This window comes from Hyaena hyaena, unplaced genomic scaffold (assembly GCF_003009895.1).
Source record: "Hyaena hyaena isolate Hyena2069 unplaced genomic scaffold, ASM300989v1 scaffold_803, whole genome shotgun sequence".
Taxonomy (NCBI): Eukaryota; Metazoa; Chordata; class Mammalia; order Carnivora; family Hyaenidae; genus Hyaena; species Hyaena hyaena.
This window is the reverse complement of record NW_024081433.1, coordinates 585,035-605,653: the sequence shown is the minus strand read 5'-3', so window position 1 is coordinate 605,653 and position 20,619 is coordinate 585,035. Positions and strand designations below refer to the sequence as shown.

The 20,619-nt window shown below is 32.7% G+C and overlaps 1 protein-coding gene across 1 annotated transcript in view; it reads right to left on the bottom strand.

The window, feature by feature from the left end:
* The window catches only part of CADM2 (cell adhesion molecule 2), a 334,154-nt gene that overhangs the window by 77,579 nt on the left and 235,956 nt on the right, over window positions 1–20,619 (bottom strand). Inside the window, exons 7-8 of the mRNA XM_039219198.1 lie at window positions 18,039–18,217; window positions 1,147–1,266 (exon numbers count right to left, since the gene is read on the bottom strand). Coding sequence (XP_039075129.1) covers window positions 1,147–1,266; window positions 18,039–18,217 — 299 coding nt within the window. The remainder of the gene's footprint in view (window positions 1–1,146; window positions 1,267–18,038; window positions 18,218–20,619) is intronic.

Below are 20,619 nucleotides of genomic sequence, written 5' to 3'. Positions count from 1 at the left end.
AAATTAATAATTATCAAATATCAGAATTTTTTAGAAACAAGAGAAAAATACTTTTATAACTGTTACATCAAAGCTAGAAACTCAATTTAATATTGAAAGTTAATAAAAATCTCAAGAAAAACAGTCTAATTGAAGGAAAATAATGTTAAGCCAGTCCTTAGTACAACTTTGATTACATATATATTAAAGTCCCTATGATTTCAAGTTAAAATGTTAAGTTTAATACATATTAGTAAAGCCAATATGACATACAACATATAGAAGTACAAAAAGACACACTTAAAATAGGACAAATTCTCTATGAACATTGCTTATGCAAAAATTAAGTCTAAAACATGTTTTTATGCACTCAAGACAATTCTTTTTAATTTCTTCATCACCTACTGACCACTTAATGACTGCTCAGGAATGCTTTTTTATATTTCTGAACGATCATGTAACAATTTTTTTGCCTTTAAAGGCAATTTTTTCAAGGTTGCTCTTCTTCAGGCAAAAATATTTATTAATAAACCAATACCAGAAATTACTCATGGAGCCACATGTGAATTCCTATCATCCTGGACAACTTTACCAATATTCATTTTCAGAACACTCTGTTAGTAGATAGATCTACTCAGAGAATACTTTAGGATGACATGTTGAATATTTACTTAAAAGTTCTATGTGGTGAATAGTTTATAATGACCCCATGCATTATGCCAATTTTTGAACACATTCAACACTGTGGGTATTTTTAATCTAATGGCAGAGGATTAAGTCCTTTACATTAAACTAACGTCTTTTAAAAGCAAAAGCTTCCTCTGCAAACTTGAACATCTTATTTCTTTGTTTACATTTACAAGGCAAGGCAAAAAAAAAAAGTGTCCCCATGTTCACACTTAGTTTTGCTCAGTGTTTGCTCCATATATTTTTAGCCTATATTCTGGAATATTTTCATAGTAGTCATAAGTGGCATTAAAAAATTAAAATGTAACATCTTGTCTCATATTCTATTCCAATAACCCTAATTGATAGTAATTTAGGTGACTTAATTACTCCTTATAATTAAGTAAAATTGGATCTCAATTTTTCTACTCTTTTAAAGAAAAACCCCTTAAAGCTTCATTTACTGTGCTTTCCAGGCCATAACAAAGAAGCATACTGTACCTCTTATGCTGCTGGTTGTTGCAGATGTGGTTGGGCTGGTTGTTATGGCTACAGTGGTTGTGACTGTTGCAGTGGTAAGGGAGGGGATGATAGTAGTGGGAAGCAAAGTGTTGGGAACATCTGGTGAGTGGAAAAAAACAAAATATAAAACAAAATCATATCATGCAAACAAAAGAGAAACACAAATGATTCAAATTATAAATACATACATCTTATTTAGGTTTAACTTTAACAGGCTTCAACAGATTATCAGGTACAAAGTTGGCCAAACCACATAGTTCTTGCCATTTTTTGGTTCACTTCTTTTGCATGCTCTCACCCAAAGCAAAAGCGTGGAGCAATGTTTGAGAATGAGCAGATTGTTTGTAATATTTAGAGTGAAATTTAAAATGACAAGAATTCATTTGTTCACTGAGTCATTTAAAACATGTGACATGCATTAGCAAAATACAACAAGGTAAAACAAAAAATGACATGCTTTGTCAAAGAAGGAAACAAAGAAAAAACACAACAGAAATAAACACAAATAACACCACCATATAAGATTAAAGAAATGTTAATGATGGATGAGTATATGTGTGTTAAATGTCTTTGATTTTTTTTCTTTTAGGAAAACAATGGTAGGAAATAAGATGAGAGCAATCTTTAGAAACAAACAAACAAACAAAAAAGCTTATTGTTATTATTATTACTTTGCTTTTCCTTTTCTCACAAATGATGTTAATGTACAGCTTAGAGACTTGCAATTCTTACCCTGATAGTTGGTAACGCCTTCTAACAATTTTGCAGTACCTGGGAGTCTTTAACAGGTATTGAGTCAACTAGCATGGAACCCAATATTCTGAAAGGTTTATGATTTATTTTATTTGGCATACACAGGAGAGGTGATTGAACATAGACTTGAACATAATATTCAACACCTGATCCATAATCAAAGTTGCCGAAAGTTTAACAGTAGATTCAAATAAAGAAAACATAATAAACAGAATAACTTAAAGCTTTACGCTGAAATCTTCCCTCCTTTCACTCAAAATTGGCTAAGAATTTGAAGAGCAGCATAGGAAGCACTGAAACAGTAGGGCCAGTATCAAGCTACAGAATCTCAGTAAGATTCTCAAAAAGTCAAATCTTGTCTCAAGAGGATAGGCATATAATTTACACAGTGAGGAAATGAGAAACAGTTCACAAATTACCTGTAATTACTGTGCTGGGGTTTGATTTCACATGTTTGCCACACAGTCCCTAAATATTCAAAGTGTTTGACAGATTATTTTGCTGTTAAAGGCTTCCTGTCATTCTCTCAGTTAAACTCTTTGAGTCACACCAAAAATTTTCTAGTTTTTTACTTCTGATAAATTAGCCTTACTCAATCCTCAGACTTTAACCTGATGGATTCTCTGCACTGGAGACATCAGAAGACAGTAGGAGCTCACTCTCTTATCTTGGGTATTGATGTTTACACCTGTTTTTCAACAGGGAAAATGCTTCCTAGACAAATTAAGAAAACAATCTTCTAAAAACTCAATGGTGTCACATTAATCACTGGAGAAAATGGGTATTGCCTGGTGTGCAATTACCATGATCATAAAATTGAACTGACTTTAACAACATTATAATCCAAATAAATATTATGTATACGTGCACATATACCTCTTATTTACTAATTTTTATAATACCTTCTTATTTTCATGGTAAGCTTTCCTAAATGGTTTAGGCAGGCTGGAGGTCAATGAAAGATATTTTCTAAATTAAAAGAACATGAGGAATTTAATTTTCAGGCATATCTAAAGCAGAAAATAATAACATTCTTCATCTGCTAGTAAAATTCTTTGCTCATTAGGATCTCAAAATATATGCATTTAATTTATGCAAAAGGAAATACCTTAAAAAGTTATCAAGTACATATAATACATATAATTATATTTGTCCTATAAAACTCCATGTAAAGAACCTGTTACTACCAAATCTAGTACAGATGATAAACATTAGGTTATTAGCTACCAGACAATGAATTAAAATAAGATTTGATTAGATCTGAAAAGCAGCCTTTCAAAATCAGCTAATATCATTCAATTCCTAAGAAGTGTAATGCAAATAATAGGTATTAGTATTTTTTCTTTGTCCATTTTTTTAGTTTAGCCAAAAAAACCATTATTTGAACTTTTTTTTCCTTTATTCCATATCAACAAAAATCAGCTTGAATTGTTTCCAAAAAGAGTCTATATATTTTCAGGTACTATGAACATTTGTGTATAAACCAATATTTTTATTTCCTATAATTGTGAAAATGCATGGAATGTAGCATTTTTCTTTGGCTAACATTTAAAAGATTAACAAAACAATTATTTTAATAATTGTTAATCTACTTTAAGAGAACCACCATAGAATCTTTTGAAGTATCCAGACAGATGAGATAACACTACAAAGCATTATTGACTCGTGCTGACTCCTTTTTATTGGCTCATCATCCTCTCATCCTTCCCTCTTGACTTCATATGTACCTAAAAACAAATCTGCTGGAAGTGATTCAATGGAAAGCACCGAGGCTAAATGATACTTGCATCAAGAAAAGTATCTGCCAAACAAAAAATCTCTCTCAATCACTGTTACATGTTTTTAATCACTACTAACTTTATCTCATCCTATGTGTTCTGAAACATTTTAAACATCTTCCTTTATCTTTCTTATGGAACATTCTTGTTTGTCCAATTATATATTCTATTGTAAAGGAGCAAAAGTTGAAGTAATATAAATATTCAACAACAGAAGAGTAATCAGAATCAATTGAAATTCAACAACATATGATTAGTTGGAAAATCTTAGAGAGATTTAGAAAAAAAAAGTATGATACTTCTCTCTTCTTTCTAAGCTTTCTGTCTGCTCTGATTTTATTGATGTCAGTTTCCACACTTGAGAATTAATCCTTGAAGGGAAAAACTCTGCCTACTTTGTTGTTAGAATTCTAGTACTTAGAAGGTGAATAAATGAAGTTTTTCATAGCATTATAAGCATATAACATTTTAGGGTATCTAGAAAAGTCCATTTTTTCACAGGGCCATCTGGTTAATATAAAGCTAAAAGATTATATTACTTCACCTAAAAAAATTCTTCTCTGTCTTCATTATAGACAGACAACAATTATTTTCTGAAAAATAAAATTGTTTTAACTTCTTTTAAGTAAACTCTACCCTCAGGGCTGGACTTTATCAGACCCCAAGTTCAAGAGTCATGTGTTCTACCAACTGAGCCAGTCAGGTGCCCCTGAAAGATATATTTCTAAGACCATGACTTACAGCTTCTTCCTTCAATATATTTCCTTGCTAACAAAATGAATTATTACTCCCCTTTCCTGCTTCTCTGAGAGCAGTGTGAGCCTGACCGGAGAGTCATGTTATGTTCTCCATGTCTCCTTATGAACTCTCTTCATTTTCAACTAATTTGAGACCTTCAGAAAAAGGGTGAAAGGTCAGGAGGGCTCACTAAGCAAATCTTATTGGATCAGTAATAAAAGATCATGATAATTTTTGAAGTTATCTATTATTATTGCCACTTAATGGGTGATAGAACTTTGAGGTGGAGCGTCCTTGTCTCTAAATTTAAGTATATATGCATATATATGCATGTTGTAGTGCAGAGAGAATATTTTATTTCCTATGAGTATAATGGAGAGATTTCCCCAACACTTCCATCTCAAGATTATTTATTTTAGCTGCCTGACTGAAACTCTTGTCAAAGTAGATAATAGAAAAGGACTTTGAGTTGCCTTTTCTAAGTCAAAACACTCATCTTTGGTTTTCACTCCTATAACTGAGTAGCAACATTTGGCATCATTTAGCAAGTGTTTAAGAGATTTGATTCGATTCATTCACTTTTGGTCTTTTATTTAGACATTCATAGTGAAGACGGAACTACATTTTCATAAGGAAACATGAGATTAGAAACACCAGTACCAATCGTTTACGTCATTTTAGAAGTGGCTAGAATTCTGTACATTTTTAAAACCATTATACCGTTACACAAATTGCTCAATCAAATATAGTACGGGATAGAAAATGCAGGTCATTTTTTACCCCTTTTAAGACACATCCATTTATTTTTTTCAAGAATAAAAATACACTAATCTACACACAGAAGAATTATACGCATGCACACACACACATAATAAAAATAACTGAATCCTGATTTGACATTAATTTACTCTGTTCAAGTAAGATAATCTGCAGCCATATTAATATTTTGTAATTTGCTGAATATGACTTGTTGATTTTAGAAGATCTTAATATATGCCTTATATGTTAACATCATATAATTAAAGGATGTCTGAGCATGGACACTAAGTAACTATACATTAGAAAATTAGAGAAAATGATTTGTGACATAATTTATGAATATTAAAATTCAGAAATGATAAGTAGATAGTAAGTCAATCAATTAACAGGGGGTCAAATTTTTTATTGCTATTTTCCTCAGAGAAGGTCTTATTTCAATCAAATAATATTGACTTTCCCTGGAAAAAAGTAGTTACCAATAAAAAGTTAAGAATTTACAATTTACAAAAGAAATGAACTGTATTATATATTTTCTAGAGGTTAAGGCATAAAGAATGCAGAGTGAGTAACTGTTAAAATATTTAGTGGATAAAAATAGTATTTTGGGAAGTGAACAAAGTAAAAGGAATTATAATTTATTTGTCTAGATAGATGTCTACTATAGAAAATTCACGGATTGGTTTAAAGGAAAAATGTGAGCATTTTTGATAGGAAACTGAGAAAAGTAAAGGTTCCAAGAATGAAAATATTTGCTTAGAGTTTTACCTACACATAAAGTGTGAATTACAATAAATTACACTTATCATTCCAGTTGTAACATATATACTGTTTTCACATAAAAGAAAATTTCAGGAGTATTTTAATGTCAGACAGAACCCCAAATTTTGTCATTCTACGATTGCATATTAGTGCAGACCAAGTCTAAGTAGGCAGCAAAAGTTATTCATGTGCCTAAATGCTGGGTTACAAATAAATGCAGTATAAATACTGTGGAATACTTCTATAAGGACCTATTCACTTGCAAAAGCACAATTTCAGCTCACACAATGAACTTGTTGAATCAGGAAGCTACAATCTGTGTCCAGGGACCATGGCTAAACTTTGTTCTGACAATTTCCGGAGTCCATCATCACACCTGATCAACCTACTTGATTCTGCCATGAAGAATTCCAAACTGCCTTCACCATTGTTTTCAGGCACTGTGCTGGGACAACAAGGACTAAAGCTCTTCAAGGCATATGTCTGCTTCTTTATTTTTCATAGCGCCCAGTTAACGTGAGCAAAGAAGTGGAAGTCAAGCACACAAGGAAACATCTGCCCCTAAAACAAGTCTTTTCCCAAAATTCTAGACTCAGCTCTTGTTGTTCTTCTCTTTGCTGCCGTGTTCTCAGAGTCACATCCTGTTACATGACATTCATCATTACATTTCTTGTCTTTTAAGTTTAGTTTATGTATGATCTCATCTGTAAAGCATTTCCAATTTCTGCAGTTAATATCTTCTTTCAAAGCACTTTCAAGGCACTTAGCACATACTTCTTTCTACACATGCTTGTTATATATTACATATATATATATATGCATTGTTATAAGACAACATATCTTTGTTTTTGAAAATATCATTTTTGGGGGGACAAGTTTACTCTGACTCAACCCCCTAGTATTTTCCAATCTCTATCCCTTTCTTGATATACCTAGTAAAATGCTACTCCCAAGTTCCTGCCTGATTTAGACCTGCTCTGTGAAGACTTCCTTGACTGATTATCAACTGATTTTCTTTCTCTCTGAATATGCATCATGCTTTTTGAATTTATGTAGTGCTTCCCTCACTTTTTTAACAAGACCCCCATGACAATAATGCTTGTATTCAAGGCACACCACTATGAGCACAACCAAAGTTATGGTTATGGGCCTCTCACTAGGTCCATGTCTCTCTTTCTCTCTCCCAGTGAAGAATAAAATACATGTGTGATGCTATTTCTCTAATTTACATAATCTGTTAATATACTCCATTCAAATTCTTATTAACAATAAAGTACCAGTATGCAGAATGTACACAGATAACAACAGAATCTATGATACACCTCTGGGCTTCAGGTACCTGGCTCTATGCTTTGAATTTGACTAGTGCCTTATAAATAATACTTCTACTAGTGATAATGACAGTGATGTCAGTAGATAGGGAATAGTATCATTTTTAATAACACAAATCAGTAATTAAGCCTTGTTCATGGTTAATATGTGCAAAAAAATTCCTCCCCCTTCCTAATATGATGTCTGAGATAGTTTTTAGAAATTTCTGCTAAGACTCTTCAAGCCCAAATGATTATTTAAAAAATTAAGATGTAGCACACTGAAGAATTTTATATTTTGAATGCAGTTTTGCAATGTTTTAAAAAGTGTTAGAGCTCTAAATCATGTCATCCAATTCAAAAAATAGAAAAGTACCCCTTCTAATCACATCCTAATGAAGGAATTTAAGAAAATACAACCACATTTTGTTACTGGGGCTTATTAGAGCACAGCAGATCCTGTATAACCTTGTTAAAATGAAATCAGTTCCAACAAGCCCTGTATACAATAAATTGAAGAGTGGGGTAGCACCTTTTTTCCAATAATGAGCTTTTCAGGTTAAAGGTATGTTCTGTTCTCTACAAATGCAGTGTACAATAATTTCTAACATGTCAACCTGTTTCGTTTGGTTGGCAGTTTCTCTTTTTAAAAATGGCATTCTGGCCTATTCAGAATGGATTTTCTAAGCAAAATTAAGTCTAAAGAGTCCCAGAAGCCCAAGTTGCTTGTTTCTCTCTAAGGACTAGTGTTCAATAGGGAGAAAAATTGCTACCAGTTAGTCTGGACTCCATATGTCTACTTTCTTTCTGCTTTATGTCACTAACTCTCCAGGGTGGTCCCAGGGTAATCAAGAGTGAGTCCAAACCAAGGGTTATTAGTGAAGATACAGAAGTGTAAGAACTCAACGTATATTAGAAGTATTAAGGTAAGAAGTATCTTTGTGATAGAAGTCCTCCACATTTCCTAACCTTAAAAATAATAGGGCATCCTTAACCTTCTTACTGATAATTGCACTGCCATTGGTAGCAATTGTAAGAGGAAAAATGTACTGTATTTGCTTCTTCACCTTTGCAGAGAAGGGCGTTTATCTGTTCCCATTATGTTCAGCTGCATGTAGCAGTCTATTTGGATTATAGCATAAGAATGGATAACAGCACCAAGGCTCTTACTTAAATGACAACCACCAGGTTGACAAGGCCCCAACTTGCCAACGCATGCTTCCTCCTCAAGAGGTGTATGGTAACCCTATCTGCTTCATAAAAAGGAGCTCTTTAAAAAATTAGATTGGAATGAATCCCTTTTCATTCCTCTGATAGCTTCCACTGGCTTCATGTACTAAATGGAATCCTTTTACAATAAACAAAAAATCTGTTTTTAAAAAATGAAAAGTACTGCAAATTTCAACTGTAGGCGGTAACCAATAGTTCTGTGTAATTACAAGGAAAGTTTATGAGTAAAATCAGTCTGTTATTTGAAAAAAACAGTATGCATTTTTTTCTTTTAAAATTCTTCTTCACATTCCAAACTGACAAGGGTGAAGTAAAATTTAAAGTAGGAAAAATCCTTTCAAGTGGATGATACTACATTATTTAGCTCCACCTGTGTCAGTACTGTATGCTGTTTCTTAAAGGTCCTTTACCAAAAAGTAAATCAGATGAGTTGGTCAAATACTTTAAGTTCTGTGAGGATGAAAGGTTGTTCTCTGGAGAATAGTTCTGTCATGCATTAAAGGAAAAATAGCTCAAATCAAATATGAATATACACAGGGGAAGTGTGATCTAGTAGAAAAACACTGATGGAGAAATCCAGATCCTGACCTATATCTTAATATTCAGAGTTCTAACATAAAGAAAGGTCTTTCCTAATCTTACAATAGATTATTAAATGAACTGGTTTCCACATGGGATTTAGTTATACAAATTGATAACTTTCCTCATGTTACTTACATCTAAAATATTTTCTAATTAGAAAGTGAATATTTTACTGAAGTATTTCTTACTATGGAATTTCATATTTTTCTGAATGTGTCTCTTAGAATATTACAATTAATGAAGGAATCCTAAAAACATCTCTGAAGAAAGATTTCCTGAAATAATAAAATATTAGGTACTATAACATTGTGATATAGATTTTCAGAAAACATTTTATAAATGGCCAGAAATAAATGCTATCTTTATAAGTGATGTTACAGATGTCCCAAGAAAATAAATAACCCAATGTTAGTAAGCAATCATGACATAATTTTGCAAAAAATATAAAGGACATCTGAACTCAATTATAGAAGTCATAATTTCTAGGATTTCTATTAAAGATATTAATTCTTCTATATACAGGTGTTCATTTCATACACTGCTTAACTGTATAAGGCATCATTTACATATGGATTGTGAAATAAATATATCTCTAGATCTCACTTCTACTAATATGAGATGAAACCTAAAGGTCTTGATTTGGGTGACCAAAGAATGAATATTAGTTCTCCCATTTTTGTTCAGAAGTCAAGGCAGTGTATACAGACACACACACACACACACACACACACACACACACACATATGGATATGGGCATTTATGTATGTATATATGTACACATTCATACATATTTTATTAACGTTTCTTCTTTTGAAAAGAGAGAGAGAGAGAGAGAGACAAAGATAGAGATATACAGATAAAGAAATTTAATCATTGAAGAAGTATTTATTGATTGCTTACTATGTAGAAGGCATTGTTCTAAGAGCTAGAGATATGGAGATAAATGAGACTCATAAGATCTATGTTTTCAAGAGTAATAATCTACTGGTTGGATATAGAATATATTCATATATACAGATACATATATATAATGTATATAAACATAAATGTATACATATATGTATACATACACATTTATGCAATCAAATACACAACTAAAATACCAAATAATGATAAATGCCCTGCAGAGAATTAAAATTAAGTGATGTGTGATTGGGGCCATTTCAGATTGGAATGGGACAAAAATGTCCCCTCTCAGATTTGTTTAATCTGAGATCTGAATAATAAGAAATCAGTCTTGCAAATACTAATGTTCATGACAGAATTGCTTATACTTCCTGAACAAGCATTCTGGGCAGAAGCAAACTTCCTTAAAAGAGATTGAGCTTGATGTCTTAGAGAAGTTGAAGGAGGACCAGAGAAACAAGTGATTATGTAGAGAATAATGAGATGTCACATATGTAGGTAGTAGCATATTCTGTATGGTTTGGTAAGCTAGGTTAATAAGAATTTGGGTTTCAAACTAAATGTGATGAAATGCCTTTGGAAAAATTTAAATAGGGGAAAGATATGAAGGAATATGTATTTAAAACATTTATATATTACAGCTGTGTGGGAAAGGGATTGTAGACATGGAAGTCAACAGTGTAGGGTAGAGAGAATAATGGAGACAAGTGGACATTCTGAACACATGGTTTGGAAATAACGTCATCAAAATTTGCTGATGAATTGGTTATTAGCCTAAAGTGGAGTCAAGGATAGTTCTTAGATTCTGGAACAAGCACATGATGTGTTGTTACAATGTTAGTAACAATTATATTGTAAGAAGCTACAAAGCAGGCTTTATGAAAAAATCTGTATCTTCTAGTTAGGTGTGCCATTATTTCTGAAAACAAATGTTCAAATTTTCCCCATTGGGCCATTGAATATTGCTTGAATTCTTAAATGAATTTGCCAGTTAGCACTAATACACTTGAGTATAAGAAATCTGTACATCTTTGTAAAGCTACAACCTAGCCTTATTTCTACATAAAAAATCTAGAAGGACTGAGAGTCATGGATTATATTCTTCTGTTTACCTTACTGCAACTGAGAGAAAATATTAAGTATCAACAGTGTAAGAAAAGATATTTACAATGCTACAATTGTTGGGTGGTGGACTCTCCTCCCTTCAAGCAGGAATGAGGGTTTTCCACATGGACATTTTAGCCAGTAGTCCATGTAGGTACCATAGGAACATTTACTGCAGAATGGTAGAGTGTTGTCTATGAATGGAATTTTTACTCTGAAAGGTAAAACCTCATTTTATCCAATTCATGCTCATCCCAAAACAAAGGGATGGCATAAACCCCAACATTGTGTAATGTATGCCTGAACATATGCAACTTTTTAAGTGTTTTATAATGCAAAAGTGCTCCTGTCTCCACTATTTGATCCTATTCCTCTTTTCTCTGCATAGTTCAACAGCATATTTATGCAGAGGTGTGCCTTTCCCACAGGCAACGCAGCTCTCCCTGCTGTATTCGTGTCCAGAGCTGCTGTTTTATCTCAGCAATTAAAGAAGGCACTGTTTTAAGGCTCGTCCAACAAGCTTATTGTCTGCAAACTCCCTACCAGAGATAAGGGCAGCAACCATAGGATTCTTCCACGAGTGCACTGTTTTTCGCTCCATATGGATTTTTCTCTCCTTTTCTTCCCACCCTGTGTATTTTCCCATCTACGCTTCTAAAGAAAGCTTCTCCAAAGGAAAAATGCTCATTATGACTCTACAGAATTAATTTACCAACTGGTACGTCTGTTTCTGTGTGAGGGAACAGATTTTAGCTGAATCCCTTTTTAATGTTTACTAGGCTGCGCATCTGTCTATAATCCAGGCTTCTCTTTCTCCCTGCCCACCCACCCATATGAACTCAAATATTCACTCTTTTAGTTCTATAGTGATCTGTTACACCTCACCTAACACTACAACTAAGGGGGAAAAAAGTCATGTAGGCTCTCAATGTTTCCAAATGTTTCATTGCTAGATAAATGTACTGGTAAACGTACATGTTACTGCCAACTTTTTAGTCTAGCTACACATTTACTATGAGTCACAGAGGTACATTTTCATTTTAATGTGATGAGAGTTCTCAAGAGCTTTCAAATCATTGACAATCATGACATGGATATGTGTAACATATATTTCATGACTAGAAATGTATATATATATATAAATATATATTTTATATATACATTTTATATAATAATATATATAAAATAATCATATTTGTTAGTTCTTATGGTAAGAGATGTTTAAAAACAAGTTTAAGGTATTGGTTTATGATATCCCTAATCTATTTTATAATTATTACCTCATCCACCTATACAAGTATTAATTATTTTGTTAAGTTTAGGATCAGGTACTAATAACCCTAAAGCAACTGAACTTTTGTTTTACACCCTAGTGAAACTTTGAAGGTGATGATAGACGACTTGGAGATTTTTGCTAAAGTGAAAGAAAGTCTATCCTCCATGACTCAATTTGCCCTTCTCCCATGGTAAACAAATCAAGGGAAAGGGAAAGTTTCAGCACTGTAGACTGAAAGTGAGCCTATACTTAACGTATAATCTCTGAAAAAGATATATGTCCAAAATGTGCAACAAAGCTAGATACTTGGCTTGATGCAGAAGTCTGCAATATCTGTGTGTATAACTCTGTCTCTGAGTATTTCTGATATTTATTATTTACAATAAAAGCAGAGTGAAATGAAAATAGTAGTTATATTGATTTTTAAAAGCTGAAAAGGCATATTTAATAGCTTGATACCTTTCTCTAGACTGAAACACACATATATTTCTAGCAGTAATATTCTCTCTTACTATTAAAAATCTGAAACACTCTTTTTTATGATGGTTCTTATTAACTAACAATAAAATGTGATGGATCCTATAGTGTGTGTGTGTGTGTGTGTGTGTGTGTGTGTGTGTGTGTGTGTGTGATCTCTGTGGTAAATTACCCTGGAAACATAAAAAAAGCAATACCATATCTTTTATCAGTATTCATTTCAACAGATACATGATCAAATAAATAAAACAAACCATAACTGTCAAGTGAAATTTTAGAGATATCAAGTCAGTGACTGTCAGTAAACTGACTGACATTACAGAAATATAAAGAAACTTTTTATTATTTTTTACTTTCTACCATAATTATACTAGTTATGGAGGATTTTACTTGTTTTTATGTGGTCATAAAGCTAAAATTTGCTAGAAAAGCAAAATATCTACACATAAAAGTAAAAATGTGGCAGGGTCTGTAGTGGATAATTTCATTCACAACAAGAATAGTAAGTTAAGATAATGAAGAAGTAATGAATTGTTTCAAAAGCTTATCCACAAAAGTAGAACAATAATGAAGTAAAGGAATATTAGAGCAGTAGCAAAATAATTTTAAATCTCATGTAAGCATTCTTATGGTAATAGGAAGAATATGTTTGAAGAGAGACTGGAACTATGTAACCTTTCTAGAATAGTGTTCAACTCTGTTGCGACTGTCTGAGACAACACTGAGTTGGATTCTCCACTGAAACTTCAATCTGACTCCCTGTTACTCTCTCCTACAGCCTAGACCTGCCATAGTTAGTGCCACTACCAGTAGAAGAAAAAATAAGCTACTTATTTTTTTCTACTTTGTTGCTATATTTCTTTCCAAATCCTGGGGAGGGTTCTGAGGATAAAAATGATACTAAAGAGTTCCAACACCTTTTCTCTTCCATTTGTACTTTGAGGAGAATTACAAATTTCTCTAGCATGAATGTGATGGGAAGTGAAATATACTGGGCATTGAGAACAAAGTTAAAGATTTGAAAGGAAATGTACTGATTTGTGTTTCTCACTTTCCATATTCATTCTCAAATTTTCCTGGGTGCTCTATGTTTCTGACACTTTCAAAAGAATATATATTTCACATCAGTTGATGACAAGTAAACATAAGGACTTGAGTTGCTTCCCTCCACAAAATAAGATTAGCCCAAGCTCATCTGTAGTTCTTTGCAGCCATTGCTTGTGTGATAAAATAGTATTTTCTATACTCTCTCTACTTGCAAGATGTGTATCTGGGAGGTCTTTTCTTGGGGAGAAGATATTGTATCTAAATCATCTGAACTTGACATTGCATTAGAGAAACATGAGTAATTATAACTTTTCTCCTGCACTCTCTTCAAGATATTCTCTACTGCTTAGTTAGCAAGAGTTTACAATTACCTTGTTCTTCGATAGAGATAACCTAATTCATACTCTGGGTATCATTCAGGAAAGACTGTGGGCACTAAATTGTCTGCAACTCTTGAGTAGTTTTTTACTAGAGCATTGAGATTTCCTTTGGTATCATACAGCTACTAGTAACAGAATAATAATAGTTTGATTATTATGCACCTGGCACTGTGTTGGGTACTTCAATTTATGATGTATAGCATTTGTCTTTTAATAATTCAGAATTGCTGTGTTACATTTTTTTTTTCGTCCAGATACTTGGACCACACTTTCAAAGACTCTGAACAGCTACATCATTGTAAGTCCATGCTTCTCTAGTTCTTTTATTTTGGTATTATAACTACTTGAATGCTTAACTTATCTTCCATGCTCAATTCTAAACTTCTTGAGTTTTGTTCGCCTTTGCTACTATAGTGCTTTTGTATTCAGTAGATAAATGCTAAAGATTTATTTGGTGAATGAATTTTTCTCTTGATCTGAGTTCTCCAAATAGTGAAAACAGCAATGCAACAGGATTTTTAAACACCATTAACATGGAAATAATCAGCCCTTCTAAATAAATAAATAGCATGATACTAATTAAAACATGAGAATGACTTCAATATTTTTATACAGATGAAAAAAACAAGCAAAAAGACCCCTATTCTGTTTACATGAATTAATAAAATAACTAAGGCTACCAATTTAGCAGATAAATTTTTCCATTGCTGAGCTTGTTAATGAAAAATACTACTTTCTTTCCCAATGGAACCAGCACAATACAAACATTTCACAAGTATAATTTTTATCCTGCAAGTATTTGTATGCTAAATTTTGTTTGACCTTTCACTGAGGGTGAATTTTAGACTGGCAGTTTCAAATTACCATCTGTAGTTCTAAAGCTGAAATTTGTAAAGGTGTAATTAGGAGAGGGGGAAAAAAGCCTTCCAGTGACCATAACACAGAATGTCAAGGTTGTTATCAACTAAATGTGATAACATTTAAATAATGTACTTCCATTGACATCCAAAGAATAAAATCTAACCATTAGGATGGCATCTAGATAGCAGATGATTTCATAGGAAAGTGCTCAGACCTCCATCAAGTTAAGAATCAATAGAACCAAGGCAACTGCGGTGGAGTCAAAGACACAGTCTCAGCTCATGAAAGGCGTTTCTGTGCTACAGCTATATTAAATTATCACAGCTAATGTAAAATCAACCTCGGTGTAAAAGATAAAAGGGTAAAGTTCTCACAAATGATCACTTATCACTCCATTCTGAAATGCATACAGCATTCATTATAGATCGAAATGCCACTCAAATTTCATCATTTAGTAGGGTTTTGAAACAGCCAAACCGTTAACAGAAGAGAGTAGCTTTTTATATTTATACAACCAGTGACTAATGAAACATTATACCATGTGTGCAAAGGGGAAAAAAAAACCTTTATTTTGTAATGAACCCAATTGGAGCTCTTTTTAAACACAGTGTAGTATGGCTTCACTGTTTCATCGAGCCTCTCATTACGCGTGTCAATAATCCTAGGTAAACTACTGTTGAACTTCACAGCATTTATCTAGCAGCATGAATAACATTAATCTATGGGGTGCTTTTGATGAATTGTAGTTCAAAAAGCAAAGCCAGAAATGACTTCTTACAAAGTGGTTAGAGAAGTATTTATTAGAAATATGTCAACTGCCAAATACCTAAAGGTAGCTTGGCTATTTAGGAAATCGTGTTGTTGGCTAGCTTGCAAACACTGGGAAAACATATGCATTTGCTCCACTTGAATTACTTAAAAAAAAAAAAAAAAAAGAAAAGAAAGGAAAAAAAGAATGACATACTTTTCATCTAACCATATTATTTTGTCTGTCACTTGTCTTCTAATTCTTTATATTTTTTATGTCACATTGCTTTCAACACAACATGACATGCTATACAACATGCCTCCAGGTTCCCAAAAACTGTTAGTGAGAAGCTCATAGAAAGTTAAGAGTGAATCAGACTACACTTCCGTGACTGCATGATCTAAACATATAGGTAAGCATGAACTGAAAGCTACTCCTGGGTCTGGCTCCAGGGATCTTACTTATCTTCTTGACACACCCAGTGGTTGTGACACTGTGGCAGTAAGCCTGTCAGGGTGTGTCTGCAGGGGGTTACCACATTTAATTCCGGTTTATAAATCTAATTTGATTAGGTTGATCTTTCCCCAAAGTTGTAATCTGTACAACTCACAAGATGGTAGAAATCAATCTCTCAGCTCTATTTTTAAGAAGTTTATATGTGGACAGTCTATTTACTGTAGTCAATTTACTTATTTAGCTTTCAATAACAAAGTGGTATTAAGAATTGAGAGACTGCCTATACTAGCTAATTTCAAAATATTAAATTTGTATACTGATTTAATATATTCTTTTTCTCAAATTTTGGCCAGCATCATAACAAAATAAATCTCTAGGGGGAGGATACAACCTAGATTAATTTTTTCCCTAAAATGCAATCCCTTCACAAAGAATAAGACTTTACCCCCAATTTTCTTTTTTGGAAAGGCAGAGAACTGGAGTGCCTGGGTGGCTCAGTCAGTTAAGCGTCTGACTTCGGCTCAGGTCATGATCTTATGGTTCATGGGTTTGGGCCCTACATCGGGCTCTGGGCTGACAGCCAGCTCAGAGCCTGGAGCCTGTTTCAGATTCTGTGTCTCCCTCTCTCTCTGACCCTCCCCTGCTCACGCTGTCTCTCTCTCTCTTAGAAATAAGTAAAACATTAAAAAAATTTTTAAAAAAGGAAAGGCAGAGAACTAATTCATACTTCTTATAATATTTTATGATTAGATGCATGGGAAAATATAAAATAAACATCCTTTTCTCCGTGGTTTTTAAGATACAATGGATTTATTACAACATCATGTTTTATACAACACTCATTTGGAATACTTTAATATTGTATAAAACACAATACTAGTCTTAGAAAAGGTTCATTGTGAAATATGTCTTATATCCTTCCATTATTTAAAGCTTCTTTCTCTTGGAAATTCACAATATACCATGGCATATTTAATAAGCTCTGAGAAGTACTGCAATAAAGAAACCTGACTAAATTTGTCTATTGCATTATTTATCAATTTCATAAAAGTTCATCGGTATCCAGCAACATGTTAAATAAAACTATCTCATACACAACAATTGTGGTTTATGGAGGTTTGGAAAAACAGATATTCTCTTAATCTTGGGTACTGGTACTTCTTTCCTGCATTTTGTTACATTTACTTAAATTGTGAGAGTAGTGCAGTGAAGAAAAAATATCTGTGGGTATTTCAAATCATCGTTCATAAGAAATTAGTGCAGTTAGTACTGCACACCTGTCTTTGCTACATCTCAGTAACATGCTATAATTCTTTGTGAAACTAGTTTTCATGATAACAGAGTATATGTTTTTATGATAATACAACCAAAATTAAGGTAAATGTAGCTTTCATGACTATGATTTATAACTAAAAGCATTTATAAAATTTAAAGAAAACCATTATTATTTACTCATTGCCACCAAAACTTATATATTTGTAATAAAGAAAACCTTTTATAAAAATAATTTTTTATCATATATTGTAATTTTATTTTATTAGTTGACTTGGAACACATTAATTGTGAATCTTTTAGGAAAAATCCTGAAAGAACAACAAAGCCTATTTAAAGTTTGGTTTATTATTATTCTAAATATTATGATAAATTTAAAATATTTCAAGTAATTTATTTTTTTTTCACATGTAATGATGTCAAAAAAGTACTCACCGTGTACAATGAGAACATACTCTGCGCTGCTTTGGCCAATGGTGTTTGTGGCTTCACATCGATATGTACCATTATCCGTTTTGTTCAGGAAAAGAATGTTTAGCTCCCTACCACTCACAACCATTCGGTCAGGGTCTGGCAATTCTCCACCATCCTTTGTCCACAAAACAGGTTCCGGCCTATTGGATTTAAATATGCATATAAATAGGAAAAATGAGAAATTTTCATATTGTATAACTTAAATAAACCAAACAATTTTTAAATATTTAACAATAATTCTGTGCATATCCATATGCTAACTTCTATAAGGTACCAAACAATGGCCATCCTCTCAGAGAAGATCTGGAGATACGGCAAATATAATTTAATTCTATTCTGCTTAGCTAAGCAGACATGTGTTAAGGAATAAATTTGCAGAGTCATTATAGCATCCTGTGGTCCTGATACTGATGCCAATGGCTCATATCTACTAATTTCTGGAGGACTGTACTTTGGCTACTGGAGTAGCCATTTCTAGAAGTACTTGGAATTATACCTTTGCACCTGGGGGTACCACTATGACAGAGCTTTGCCTAAGACCACCTGAAGCTTCTCCCCATTATGTTCCCTGCCTTCTCAATCCCCAACAGGTTTTTTTCCTTGAAGTTGTCGCTCTTACTCTCCTAGTTTTATTGAGATGCATTGATATCTAATGATGTATTAAAGTGTACAAAAGAATGATATGATGTATATAATCCCAAATAATTACCACATAGTCTTAGTTAACATCCATCACCTCACATAGTTATCTTTTTTCTTGTGATGAGAACTTTCAATAGATACTCTCTAGCAACATTCAAATAGAAAATACAATAGTGTTCATTATAGCTTTCATGATGTACATTATATCCCCAGAACTTATTTATCTTATAACTGGGAGTTTGTACCATTGACTACCTTTGCACACTACCCTATCCCGTCTCTATCCACTTTTATTTAACATTGAATTGGAAGTCCTAGCCAAAGAAATTAAGTAGGGAAAAAAATTAAAGGCACCCAAACAGGAAGAAGTAAAATTGCCTCCATTTGTTGTTGTCATGATATTAAGAAAACTCTAAAGACTTCACCCATAACTGTTAAAATTAATAAATGAATTTGGTAAAGTTACAGGATACATAATGAATGTACAAAATCAATTATATTTCTATATGTTAACAATGAACTATTAGAAAGAAGTTAAGAAAACAGTCTCATTTAAATTGCATCAAAAAGAATGAAATATTTAGGAAAAATCTGAGGTAAAAAATCTATACACTAAAACCTGTAAGACACTGATGAAATAAATGAAAGAGAACATATACATATGGAAAGATAACTCATGTTCATTGATTAGAACAATTAATATTAAATGTCCATACTACTAAAGTGATCTACAGATTCAAAGCAATTCCTATCAAAATTCCAATGGCATTTTTAACAGAAATAAAACAATCTTAAAATTTTGTGGAACCACAAAAACCCAATCTTGAAAAAGAAGAAAAATGTTGGAGGCATCAAACTTCATAATTTCAAACTATATTACAAAGCTAAAGTAATTAAAAGAGTATGATACTGGCATAAATGCAGACATACAGATCAATGGAACAAAGTAGGGGGCCCAGAAATAACCTCACACATATGTGGCCAATTAATTTTTGAAAAAGGTGGCAAGAATATGCTATGAATAAATAACAATCTCTTCAATAAATGATGCTGGAAAAACAGGACAGTCACATGCAAAAGTTTCAAACTAGATCCTGAATGTCTACCTTATACAAAAATCCACTCAAAATGGGTTAAAGTTGGAATTTACATCCTGAAACTCTAAAACTGCTAGACAAAAAAATAGGGGAAAATATTGATATTGGTATCGACAATGATCTTTTGGATGACACCAAGAGCAAATGCAACAAAAGCAAAAATAAACAAATGGGAATATGTCAAACTAAATACTTCTGCACATGTACCTCTGATGTTTATTATTGCATTATCTGCAATAGCCAAATTATGGAAACGACCCAAATGTCCACCAACTGATGAACGGATAAAGGAGATGTGATATATATATATATATATATATATATATATATATATATATATACAATAGAATATTACCCAGCCATCAAAAAGGATGAAATTTTTCCATTTGTAACATGGATGGATCTAGAAAGTATTATGCTAAGTGAAATAAGTCAGAGAAAGACAAATACCATATGATTTCATTCATATGTGGAATTTAAGAAAGAAAAATGAATAAGTGGAAGAAAGAAAGAGCCAAATCAAGAGACAGACTTTCAATGATAGAGGACAAATTGATGGTTACAAGAGGGGATGGGTAAATTAGATGATGGGGATTAAGGAGTGTACTTGCTGTGATGAGCACTAGGTATTGTATGGAAGCGCTGGCTCACTATAATGTACACTTGAAACTAATATAACACTGTATGTTAACTAACTGGAATTTAAATAAAAACTCTTAAAAAATAAAAAACTTTCTGCACAGAATGGAAACCATTAAGGAGATAAAAAGGCAATCTAAAGAATGGGAGAAAATATTTGCAAA